The sequence below is a fragment of the Hordeum vulgare genome, chromosome 3H, assembly GCF_904849725.1.
Source record: "Hordeum vulgare subsp. vulgare chromosome 3H, MorexV3_pseudomolecules_assembly, whole genome shotgun sequence".
Classification (NCBI taxonomy): Eukaryota; Viridiplantae; Streptophyta; class Magnoliopsida; order Poales; family Poaceae; genus Hordeum; species Hordeum vulgare.
Window position 1 is genome coordinate 582,534,357 of NC_058520.1, and position 11,631 is coordinate 582,545,987.

Sequence of the window (11,631 nt, forward strand, 5' to 3'; positions counted from 1 at the left end):
GCAACTCCTTTTTTCATGGATGATAACTACTTGCAATAAAGTTGTGTTTGTGTGCGTCGATTGATGCAAATATCGGGGTACCAAGAACATGGATTTTCTAATGGCAAGGCCATATGGTGGAGCACAATCCGCGAGTGATTACTACATCGAGGTCTCCCGCCTTTTAATTTTTTTTGTCAATTCAACCTTTGAAATTAGGAATACTACAAATACAATTGGGGCCTCACATGCACTCGTTAAACTACAAAAGATATGCATTTTAGTTCTTTGTGGCAATTTAGATTATTCACAACTTTCACATTAAAAGACCGATTTCTGATACTTTTACATAAAAACATTTAATTATTGATACTTTTACATATTTTAATTCATTGTAACAAGAACTTTGTAACTCTATCGATCTTGGATGATTTTAACCACTTATAATTGATTATTAAAATAATGTTTGATAAAATTTAGAACCATTTTGATGTCGGTACCAATAGTTTTACTGCTATACATGATTTGTTTCCAAAACATTTTTTCGTGAATTATATATTTGAGTTTGTTCAATCCTTTCAGTATGTTTTAATATCATTATAATTAAAAATTCAGTTATTTTAGTGTGACTTCAATCAATTTGAGAAATATTTTACATAAACATTTCCTAAATAATCAGATGAATTCCAGTTCACATTAAGGAATATTTTATAAAGTTTCACAAAATTTTTAGTTATTCCAATCACCATTTGACAAATTTGACAATATATTTTTAGCCCAGTTATTTCATTCACATTTTAATCTAGTTCAGAATTTATATACATATTATTTGAGTGATTCAAATGAGTTTACAAATATGTGTGATAACAATCTCACAAATAGCAATTATTTTACCCACAATTTAAGCAATTCCAAAACAAATAAATCCCAAAGATTTAACACCAACTTCAAGTATTTCATTTAATTTTCAATGTCTCACTTTTTTGCAAATGTATTTCATAAATATTCGCATAGATTTCATTTTTTTCCAATTTCTTCATATATCTAAGATTATTATGTATTTTTTCTTTTGAAAATTTATGTTTTAAATTTTCTATTTTTATGTAGTTATATTATGTTATTTTTAAAGATGTTATAATTATTATTATTTGGATTTTTGGGTTTTTAAATATTTGAAATCAAAATGCAAATAAATATGCAACCTAGAATACATGAATCTCCTCACATGACATATGACGGGATTTGATTGTGTTTGGTTGGAAACGTTGCATTTTATTCAGTCAGGGTAAACTCTGAGACTACCACAGAATGGATACACTCTCGTGCCACCTCAAACCAAGTTCTACATAGTTTATTCATGCAAACCCTTTTCCTCGACCAAATAATGTGCTGTGCTATCCATAGACCATTTCACCCAACTCGCTTTCAAACTCATCAAAGATTGGAGGAGGGATTCTATGTCATTCACCAGATGGTCATAAGTCGAGGGATCTTTTCCCTAGTCGGTGAACTTGCTTACCATCGGCTGAGAATCATATTCAAGGAAGAGTTTCCGCATGTTCACTTCCATTGCGAGTCGAACCGCCCTACGATATATCCCGGTCACGATGGACACCCGGACAGGAGAAAGAAGGAAAATGTGAGGCCCATTGGACCCCTACTTTGTCCCCATATGTGTGGGATGTCAACAAACCCTCATACCCAACCTATATTTAAGAAGGATATGGGGATGCATGGGTGTGTTTGGATAGCGCGCCACGTAGGACTTGGCCCATCCTGGACCACATTGTTCTATTTCTTTATTCTTTCGTATCGTTTTCTTTCTCCATCCCCACCAATCAAATGCATCTGACTGGACAAATAAGGAGGCTGCATGCACAACCAAATAGGGGCTCGGAACGAATATGCCCGGAGAATGACCGAACGCTCTCACGAACATTTGAGGGGGCAAATTTTCCCATTGTGGTTGTAGATTCCCTGCCATAGCTTGTACAAGCTCCGAAGTGCAAGAACCTTCTCATGAGCCCAGACTGCCCTAGGCATTGTAGCATCCAGTTGTGCCACTTCCAATGGGAATCGATATCCAATTATAGCTCAAGAAGTGGTGCACCTATATCGATGAAAACTAGTCTCTTCTCAGCCACACCCCAAACAAAAAAACAACAGCCTAATCCTCCATCAAGGAGTAATAAATGACTCCGACATGGTAACAACTATCTCTCAATGGGAAGTTTCTTAAGAGAGATGATATTCCAGTAGATTCTTTGTTTGCTTTGGGTGAATGAATTTTCGAAGATTAATTGGGGAGGGACTTCAACTCCTATTTGCAAGAATTTTCGGAAAGTTGTTGTTTCACGTAGATATATAGTTTTTGTGTGGTTGGCTTTCTAATAAAATTTCAACAAAAGATAACTTAACTAAAAGAAAACATATAGATGATTTGGCTTGCCTTTTTTGTGGCGAGGCCAAGTCTTTCACCGCCTATTCTTTGATTGTCTTGTGGCAAGATAGATTTGGAGAAAGGGCACAAAATCTTTAACTTCTGGATTCCTTGTAACATGTTTGATCTTCTTTGAAGTGTGTCAACCAAAACAATGTGTGGTTGGTATGTCCCGTATCTGGAGCTTATGGATAATGTGGAATGATTCGTGTTTTGAAGGCATGGTGTGCAAAATATACCCGAGTTGCTCAGGGAAGAGTAAGTGCGATGATACGACAATGGAAGATCCTATGTGGACTCATAGATATGTTTTTAAGAACTTTTTTAATTAAAATATTCATAATTTAGAATGTAAAGTGTTGATATGAATTTTCACTCATGGCTTCTATTTAAATTATGTAGATGTTTTGAATATAAGTCACATGTGAAAACTATACACAAGTGGATGTTCATAAATATTTATTAAATGTTTGTACTCAATATTTTGTATAATGTAAATATGAGCCACGAGTGTATAAAAATGTTTGTATTTACTAAACAGTTTTTAATACAATCTATAAGTGTATATTGAAATGTTTTTATTTAGTAATCATCAATTGTATGTATAATATTTATGACATGCAAATATTTCAACATTATATTTATTACTTACATAAGTTTAAAAATAGTTAAGAAAATTACACTTGCAAAATGGGACGCGCGAACTGAAGTGCATATAAACCTAGCGTACGCTTGTGTTATAATACATTAAGCCTTCTTATCCTTTTGGATATTTATAAGTGGAGGCTGTAGTGGCTCAAGGTTTTAGAAAACTCATTCTTTTAGAAAACATTTTGTTGTTTGAAAAGTTGTTCCAACAAAGTTTGTGTGGTTTCCAAATAATTATCCTATAAGTCACAAAAGAGAATAAAAAAATACTGGTATGCTATATTGGTGTGTTGTAAATATTATACATATAAACAAAATAACGTACTTTAAAAAATATTCATGTGTTACTTTAAAATATTCATATTTATAAAATAATGCTTATGACTTGTAAAATTGTTTTTTAAACTAAAATAATATAAATATTAAAGAAACAATTCCATAATTTTACAATTCATATATATAATTGTAATTATAGAAACAATTCCATAATTTTACACGTATTATTATAACTCATGAGTATGTTTTAAAGAAACTTTTAACAATTAAAAATGTTCATCATTTAGAATATAAAGTGTTTATATGAATTTTTAATCACGCATATACTTAAATTATGTAAATGTTTTGAAAACAAGTCACGTGTGAAAAATACACACAAGTGGATGTTCATAAATATTTAGTAAAGTTTGTACTCAATATTTTGTATAATGTAAATATGAGCCACAAGTGTATAAAAATGTTCGTATTTACTAAACAGTTTTTAGGACAATCTACGAGTGTATATTTAAATGTTTTTATTTGTTAATCATCTATTGTATGTATAATATTTATGAGATGCAAATATTTCAATATTATTTTTATTATTTACCTAAGTTTTACAAATATCTTGAGTAAATAACACGTGCAAAATGGGCCGAACAAATTGAAGTGCATATAAACCCACTGTACGTCTTTGTTATAATACATTAGGTGTTCTTATCCTTTTGTATATTTACTAGCAAAAGGGTCCATGCATTGCAACGGGAGAAAGAAATACCACACGGCACACGCTCTTAATTTATAAAAAATGTCTATAATTTGAGAATTTATAGTTACGATACAAATAAAGATGGTCTTATCCTACAAAAATGCAGTTCAAAATTTCACAGGTCTTCTATTTTAACACGGCTTGCATGTAGATTTAATACGTACAAAGAATCAGTCAAGTGACCATCAGTTTCATCTCTAATCCTGATTTTGTTGACGTGTTCATCCCCAACCCGGATGAGTACCGGTATGAAAGAAAGACGAATAATGACTTATTTATTAAGATTGCATCCTAGATAGTATTTTTATGAAACGTTTAACAGATAAAATAATATCATATTTAAATTCTACATATTTTTCTAATCAAATTCCATGTATAATATGTTAAATTTGGAGTTACGGTTTAAAAGATATGAGTATTTAAAAAATATTTAATATATACTACGAGTTTAAAGTCATAAAGAGTAAGGGCTTTTTTGTAAAATCACCTCGGTGGGTTTTCCGACGGAAGCGATAGCCTCTTTATTATTAGGTAAAGAAAAGTGGATGTAAAAGCCCCTGGTGCAGGTCAAACTAAATAGTACTTGACCGCATTATATCATTTGCATTGAACAATGTAAATTCAGATCTACAGAACCAGCGACCACATGAAAACGAGCACCGGAGCCAACCACTCCAACCGAAGACAATTGTTGCCTCTAGACAGTAGGTATTGTTTATGTAAGTAAATTATAATCATGTGTTATAAATAATATACATAAAACGAAAATAAGTTTTTTATAAAATGTCCATCTGATTTCAGAAGATATTCACTTATTAATTTCAATATTAAAAATATATATGAGCGTCTACGAGTTTATGTATATGAGAATCTACGAGTTTATGTATACAGGACTCTACAATTAATATATTACTAAATTGATAAATAAACGATACTTGTATAAGTAATTTAAAATATATTTAAGTAGATACTCATATAAGTTTAAAAATGTTCAACATCTAAATAAAATACTCATGATTTTAGAAAACATTATATTTCTTTAAAATGTTATTTTAATAAACTTGTGTGGTTTCCAAATTATTATTTATTATAACACACAAAAGAGAAAAATCATATGCTGGTATTTTATATTGGTGTCGTGCAAATATTATACATACAAACGGAATAACTTATTTAAAAAAAGTTCACATATTATTTATGAAGTATTTATTTATGAAATGATCGTAAAATTACCTCGAGTGAGGAATAATTTATTCTGCACCCTGAATGATGAATAAAGTTTCTATATATAAAATAAGAATCAATAAGCCGAAACCGAGTGAGAACTAGAAAGAAAAATGCATAAATGAAAAAAAACAGCTGGGAAGCTTCTGGACGCTTCCCAAAACCGAAGGCGCTTATGGACAACCAAACTCTACATCGATCGTCCTAGTTCGCGAGACAAAAGGATAGAGGGTGTGCGCCAGTTATGGACAACAAAGTAAGTAGCACCTGCACCTCAAAACAAAAGTAACTGGCACCTGGAGCGTCAAATACAGTTTACGATAGTACACCAAATCAGTCTAGCCTGTTTGCAATCATTGCTGATATTCGTGCTTCATTAAGCTCGTTCAGGTCCATTCGGTTAGGATGGGTGAGAAGGGATCAGAACATGTTGGCACACAAGCTTGCTTGCTGCCATGGCGACAAGTGAAGGCGATTTCCTCTTTCTGGCGGCTGTTCCGCCCGAGCTTAGCGATATTATCACCTCTGATTGTAACCTTGTGAGGAACCCCCTTTCTTCAAAATAGAAAAAAAAAAAGCAAAGGACTTTCGCGTAGTTAAAGAAAGTATTCTGTTGAATGCTAGCAGATCTTCTTCGCAAAAAAAAAACAAAAAACAAAAACAGGCAGCTTATCTCTAGCCTCTAGGGGTTCAAAGTATAAACAGCATGGCCAAATCGGGTCCCACATAAACGAAACACGGTTTCTTGATCTCACCGACCATCACAGAGATTATATATACCCTTTGTAAATGCACCTTCGGGATCAGGTGTGCGCGCGTACGCGTTGGAGCTAGTTGGACCCTCGAGCTCGATCGATCGATCGATCGGCCCCTCCCCATGGACATGGAGCGACGCGCCGGCGAGAACGGCGACGTCGTCCTGGAGATCAACTCTCCCGGCGCCGACGGCCACCAGCAGGGCGGCGATGGCGGCGCAAACGGCGGCGGGGATGCCGCCCGCCGGACCCTGAGCTTCAGCCAGGCCTACAAGATGCGGCACCGCACACCCCAGGCACGTAAACATATATTGTACTATGATCGATATATATCCATGCATCGCTGATCGATCTCGATCAGATCGTCGATCCTGACTCGTGGGTGCATGGCTGCATGCATGCATGCAGGCGTTCACGGTGTCGCAGACGCTGCTGCTGAGCTTCCAGTCGCTGGGCATCGTGTACGGCGACCTGGGCACGTCGCCGCTGTACGTGTTCCCGTCCGTGGTCCTGCCCGGCGCCGGCGAGCGGGACTTCCTAGGCATCCTCAGCCTCATCCTCTGGACGCTCACCCTGATGAGCCTGGTCAAGTACGTGCTCATCGTGCTCCGTGCCGACGACCACGGCGAGGGCGGCACCTTCGCGCTCTACTCGCTGCTGCGGCAGCACGTCAGCTTCAAGACCGGCAGCACGCCTGCGCAGGTCACGCGGCTGCCGTCCGACCTCCAGCTCAGGTTCCACGGCAAGAAGAGGCGGCCGGAGCCGTCCCGCGTGCAGAGGTTCCTCGAGGGCAGCGCCGCCGCCCAGTCGGTCCTCACCTACGTCGTGCTCGTCGGCACCTCCATGGTCATGGGCGACGGCGCCCTCACGCCGGCCATCTCAGGCACGTACCGACGAACGTACCCAACATTTTTTTTATTATTTCTATATACTTATCTATAAATAACCGTTTGAGCTGTTCGGATTTTTTTTCTCCTAAGCGCCCGTACGTAACAACCTGAATTTGATGTCTTTCTTGTCCGTTTCTTGTTTCCGTCCAGTTCTTTCGGCCGTTCAAGGAATCCAGTCGAGATCCCCGAAGATCGAACAAAGTACGTAATCAAGAAGAAGATCGAGGGAGAATCGGCTGCTGCTACTCTTATCTGCTAGCTTGATCGTATCGTATCGTTGTGATTTGACGTGTGGTTTGTTTTGTTTGTTGCAGAGCATGTGGTGATGCTGTCGGTGGTGATCCTGCTGCTGCTATTCCTTTTCCAGCGGATGGGCACGAGCAGGGTCAGCTTTTCCTTCTCCCCGATCATGCTCGTCTGGTTCGCCTCCATCGCCATGATCGGCCTCTACAACATCGTCGTCTACTACCCGCCGGTCCTCAAGGCCCTCAACCCGTACTACATCTACTGCTACTTCGCCAGGAACGGGGCCGTCGGCTGGGAGCAGCTCGGCGCCGTCATCCTCTGCATCACAGGTGCTGAAATCTGTCTCATGCTTCTAGATTTCAACACGAAAATATTGGACAAACTGTACTAAATCTCAAGTTTGTGACCGTCTATAATCAGGCGCTGAAGCCATGTTTGCCGACTTGGGCCACTTCAACAAAAGATCAATCCAGGTACACACATTGCACCAGAATGACAAGTACTCGATCCGTCCATAAGACATGTACTCCCTTCGTCTTAAAATAAATGTCTTAATCTTAATATACCTTGGAGTTGTACAAAGTTTTTAGAAAGGAGGGAGTACATGAGTAGTTAATTAATGTTCGTTCTGATTAGTAACTAATCGTTTTTACTTGTATGATGCAGGTGGCATTCTCGACGGTGGTGTACCCGTCGCTGATCCTCGCGTACTCCGGCCAGGCAGCGTACCTGATCAAGAACCCGGACCACCTGAGCACGGCGTTCTACAGCAGCATTCCGGGGCCCCTGTTCTGGCCGATGTTCGTCGTCTCTACCCTCGCCGCCATCGTCGCCAGCCAGTCGCTCATCTCCGCCAGCTTCTCCATCATCCGGCAGTCCATCGTGCTCGACTACTTCCCCCGGGCCACCGTAAAGCACACCTCGGACAAGTACGAGGGCCAGGTGTACTGCCCCGAGGTGAACTACCTGCTCATGGTCTTCTGCGTGCTCATCACCATCGGCTTCCAGGGCGGCCCGGAGATCGGACACGCCTTCGGGGTGGCCGTGATATGGGTGATGCTCATCACCACGGCGCTCATGACTGTGGTGATGGTGGTGATCTGGGACGTGCACCCGGTGATCGCCGCCGCGTTCTTCGCCGTCTACGTGGCCGTGGAGGGCCTGTACATGAGCTCACTCATGAACAAGATGGCGCAGGGCGGGTGGGTCCCGTTCGCCATCACCGCCTTCTTCCTGGTGATCACAGTGTCCTGGACCTACGGCCGGAAGAAGAAGGGCGAGTACGAGGCGGGCCACATGATCTCCGGCAACGAGCTCGCCGCGGTCGTGGCCAGGTCGGCGCGCGTGCCGGGGGTCTGCTTCTTCTTCACCGACCTGATGAACGGCATCCCGCCCATTGTGCGCCACTACGCGGAGCACACTGGATGCCTCCGCGAGCTGCTGCTGTTCGTCACCGTCAGGAGGCTGCCGGTGACCTCGGTGCTGCCGGAGGAGCGGTTCCTCGTGGCCTCCGAGGAGGAGGTGCCACCGGGGGTTTACAGGTCCGTGGTACAGTACGGGTACATGGACAAGCAGGACATGGAAGGCGAGGAGTTCCTCGAGTCGGTGCTCGCGGCGCTCAAGGAGGTCGCCCGCACAGCCGAGGAGGCCGCCATGATGGACCGAGCCTGCAGGAGCGGGGTGAGCGTCGTCATCGGGAGGACGATCCTGACGGCGAGCGGCGGGAAGCACGTGCATGGCTGGTTCAGACGGTTCGTCGTCAATCACATGTACAGATTCCTGCAGAAAAACTTCAACTCCGGCGTTTCAAACCTGAAGTTAGATCATGAGAAGACGATGCAGGTCGGAATGAGATATAGCGTTAAGCTAGATTAAATTCGTTTTTACATTTTAGAACATGTAATAGCACATATATTTCTTGATTTCTTCGCGTTCTTGATTCGTTACTTGCTGCTCGTAGACTAAGGCCTTCCACTATGTAGGCTAAAATCGGTGCTAAATTTGCTTTTGATACCGGTGCCCTACATTGTCCAACCGATGCTAAATAAAATAAAATTGGGCATCGGAGCACCTACTTTTCGATTCCAAATCCTGCAAAGCAATAAAGTAAGTCATGTGAGGCCATGCAAAGAGCCAGGAAGACGCTGGCAATGGGTGACTTAGGCTGATTTATACTGGGACCGAGTTTCAATCGATGCCAGATTCTTCAACATTGTTCGCACATGGAAGACCTGAGCATGTATGATACTTCCTCCGTTCCTAAATGTAAGTTTTTTTAAGAGGATGTATATAAACATATTTTAGATTATAGATTTACTTATTTTGCTTCGTATATAGACCCTTAGTGAAATCTTTTAAAAGACTTATATTCAGGAACGGAGAGATTATATAGTTTCCACACCGATCAGGATGCACTACCAAAAATCCTGCTACACACACCTCGGCTAATTTCGCTGCATTTCAATCTGTCCTATTCGAAGTTGAGTGATCGGAATGCACTACCAAAAATCCTGCCCCACACAGGCCTCGACTAATTTCGCTGCATTTCAATCTGTCCTATTCGAAGTTGGGTAATGTTTTGTTGGACCATGGTTCAGCCGAACCTACGCTTGACACCGTTGATTTCAAGACATTGTTTATAAGGATCGATACAATTTTGATAAAAATAGATGACATGAAATATTTACATGTTAAACAATGCATGACATGAAGTGTTGGATGAATTTGACATCCATAAAGTTGCCATTCATAAAATAACCTCAAGTTTGTATGTACGAGTCCTGCAGAAGAACTTCAATTCGGGCGTTTCCAACCTCAAGTTAGAACATGTAATAGCCCGCACGTTTCTTTCTTCCCGTATTTGATTGATTACTTGCTGCTCGTAGCTAAGTTGTTAACCCCTCCTTTCTTTCCAATTTGTGCTTGCTCCTTTTTAGTTTCCTCACATATCTCAAACCCAATAGGATGCATCATATATAGCGCGTGTTCAACATATCTCCGCAGAGCAGACCGTGTGGAGCGACTTGTACTCGCTCCTTTTCAGTTTCCTTCCATATCTCAAACCCGATAGCATGCATGATATATACTCCCTTCGTTCCTAAATATAAGTCTTTCTAGAGACTCCACTAGAAGACTACATACGGATATATATAAACATATTTTAGAGTATAGATTCATTCATTTTGCTTCGTATATAGACCAGTACACTAGTAGAAAACGGGCCTTTGGCTTGGACCATTTAGTCCCGGCCTGCCTCTGGGCCGGGACTAAAGGCCCGGCCACGTCGCCCCAATTCTCAATGCCTCCCTCGAGGCTTTAGTCCCGGCCCGTAAGGAGCCTTTAGTCCCGGTTCGTGTCCCAAACCGGGACTAAAGGGCTACGCGGCGGGCAGTGGTGGTGGCAACCGTTCGTATCCCCCTTTAGTCCCGGTTGGTGGCTCAACCCGGGACTAAAGGACTAACACGTGGCCTGCCGTAGTGGTGGCGACCGTTGGTATACCTCTTTAGTCCCGGTTGGTGGCTCAACCCGGGACTAAAGGCCTAACACATGGCCTGCCGTAGTGGTGGCAACCATTTGGTATACCTCTTTAGTCCCGGTTGACGGCTCAACCCGGGACTAAAGGCCCAAACGGTTTGCATCCCGCGTCGTTTCGGGCGATGAAAAGCACAAACCGAAGCGTACAGTCGCCATTTCTCTGTTCTTCTTCTCTCTCGCGTCGCCCTCTCTGTTCTTCTCCTCTCTTCTTCACTTCTCTTCTTCCACCATGCCAACTATCTTTGGTGAGGTGCTCGCACATGGCACGACCAAGCTCCGTGTCGTGTACACGAACCTGAGCAGGGAGGTGCCGTTTTTTCTTCAACTGTTGAAGGAACGATGGTTTGACCACGCAGCGGATCATGAGAAGTTCTTCGGGCTTGATCTGGAGTACACGGCCGATCAACACGGTGTTGCCGTCATCCAACTATGCTTCGCACGCCATGTCTTGATCTTCCAATGGGCGAGGTAAGTTTTGAGGCTTTCTTTGATCCAAGATAATGACATTGTAAGTTTATTTGTTTCAATCATAGTTGGTTCCCTTCAAATAGTTGTAGTGAAACAATTTTGATTAGTTGAAGGGGAGCACAATCTAATTGGAATAGTGTTCCATAATCTGAGAAATCGTATTAGAATCAACTAGTGTTTAATATGTTCCATTGGAATCATAGTTGGTTCCCTTCAAATAGTTGTAGTGAAACAATTTTGATTACTTGAAGGGGAGCACAATCTAATTGGAATAGTGTTCCATAATCTGAAAAATCGTATTAGAATCAACTAGTGTTTAATATGTTCCATTGGAATCATAGTTGGTTCCCTTCAAATAGTTGTAGTGAAACAATTTTGATTAGTTGAAGGGGAACACAATCTGATTGGAATAGTGTTCCATAA

At 41.2% G+C, this 11,631-nt stretch overlaps 1 protein-coding gene across 1 annotated transcript; it reads left to right on the forward strand.

Moving 5' to 3' along the window:
- The first annotated feature begins 6,198 nt into the window (after positions 1–6,198).
- On the forward strand, positions 6,199–9,169 carry LOC123440774 (potassium transporter 6-like). Its single transcript, XM_045117323.1, has 6 exons — positions 6,199–6,366; positions 6,479–6,953; positions 7,111–7,161; positions 7,275–7,535; positions 7,627–7,679; positions 7,873–9,169. The coding sequence occupies exons 1-6, from the start codon at positions 6,199–6,201 to the stop codon at positions 9,079–9,081; spliced, it is 2,217 nt and encodes a 738-aa protein (XP_044973258.1). The 3' UTR covers positions 9,082–9,169.
- Positions 9,170–11,631: the final 2,462 nt, after the last annotated feature.

Coding starts and splice junctions, on each gene's coding strand:
- LOC123440774 (XM_045117323.1), top strand. CDS start 6,199: ATGGAGCGACGCGCCGGCGAGAACGGCGACGTCGTCCTGGAGATCAAC. Junction 6,954..7,110: donor CCTCACGCCGGCCATCTCAG/GCACGTACCGAC, acceptor GTTTCCGTCCAG/TTCTTTCGGCCGTTCAAGGA. Junction 7,536..7,626: donor CGTCATCCTCTGCATCACAG/GTGCTGAAATCT, acceptor GTCTATAATCAG/GCGCTGAAGCCATGTTTGCC.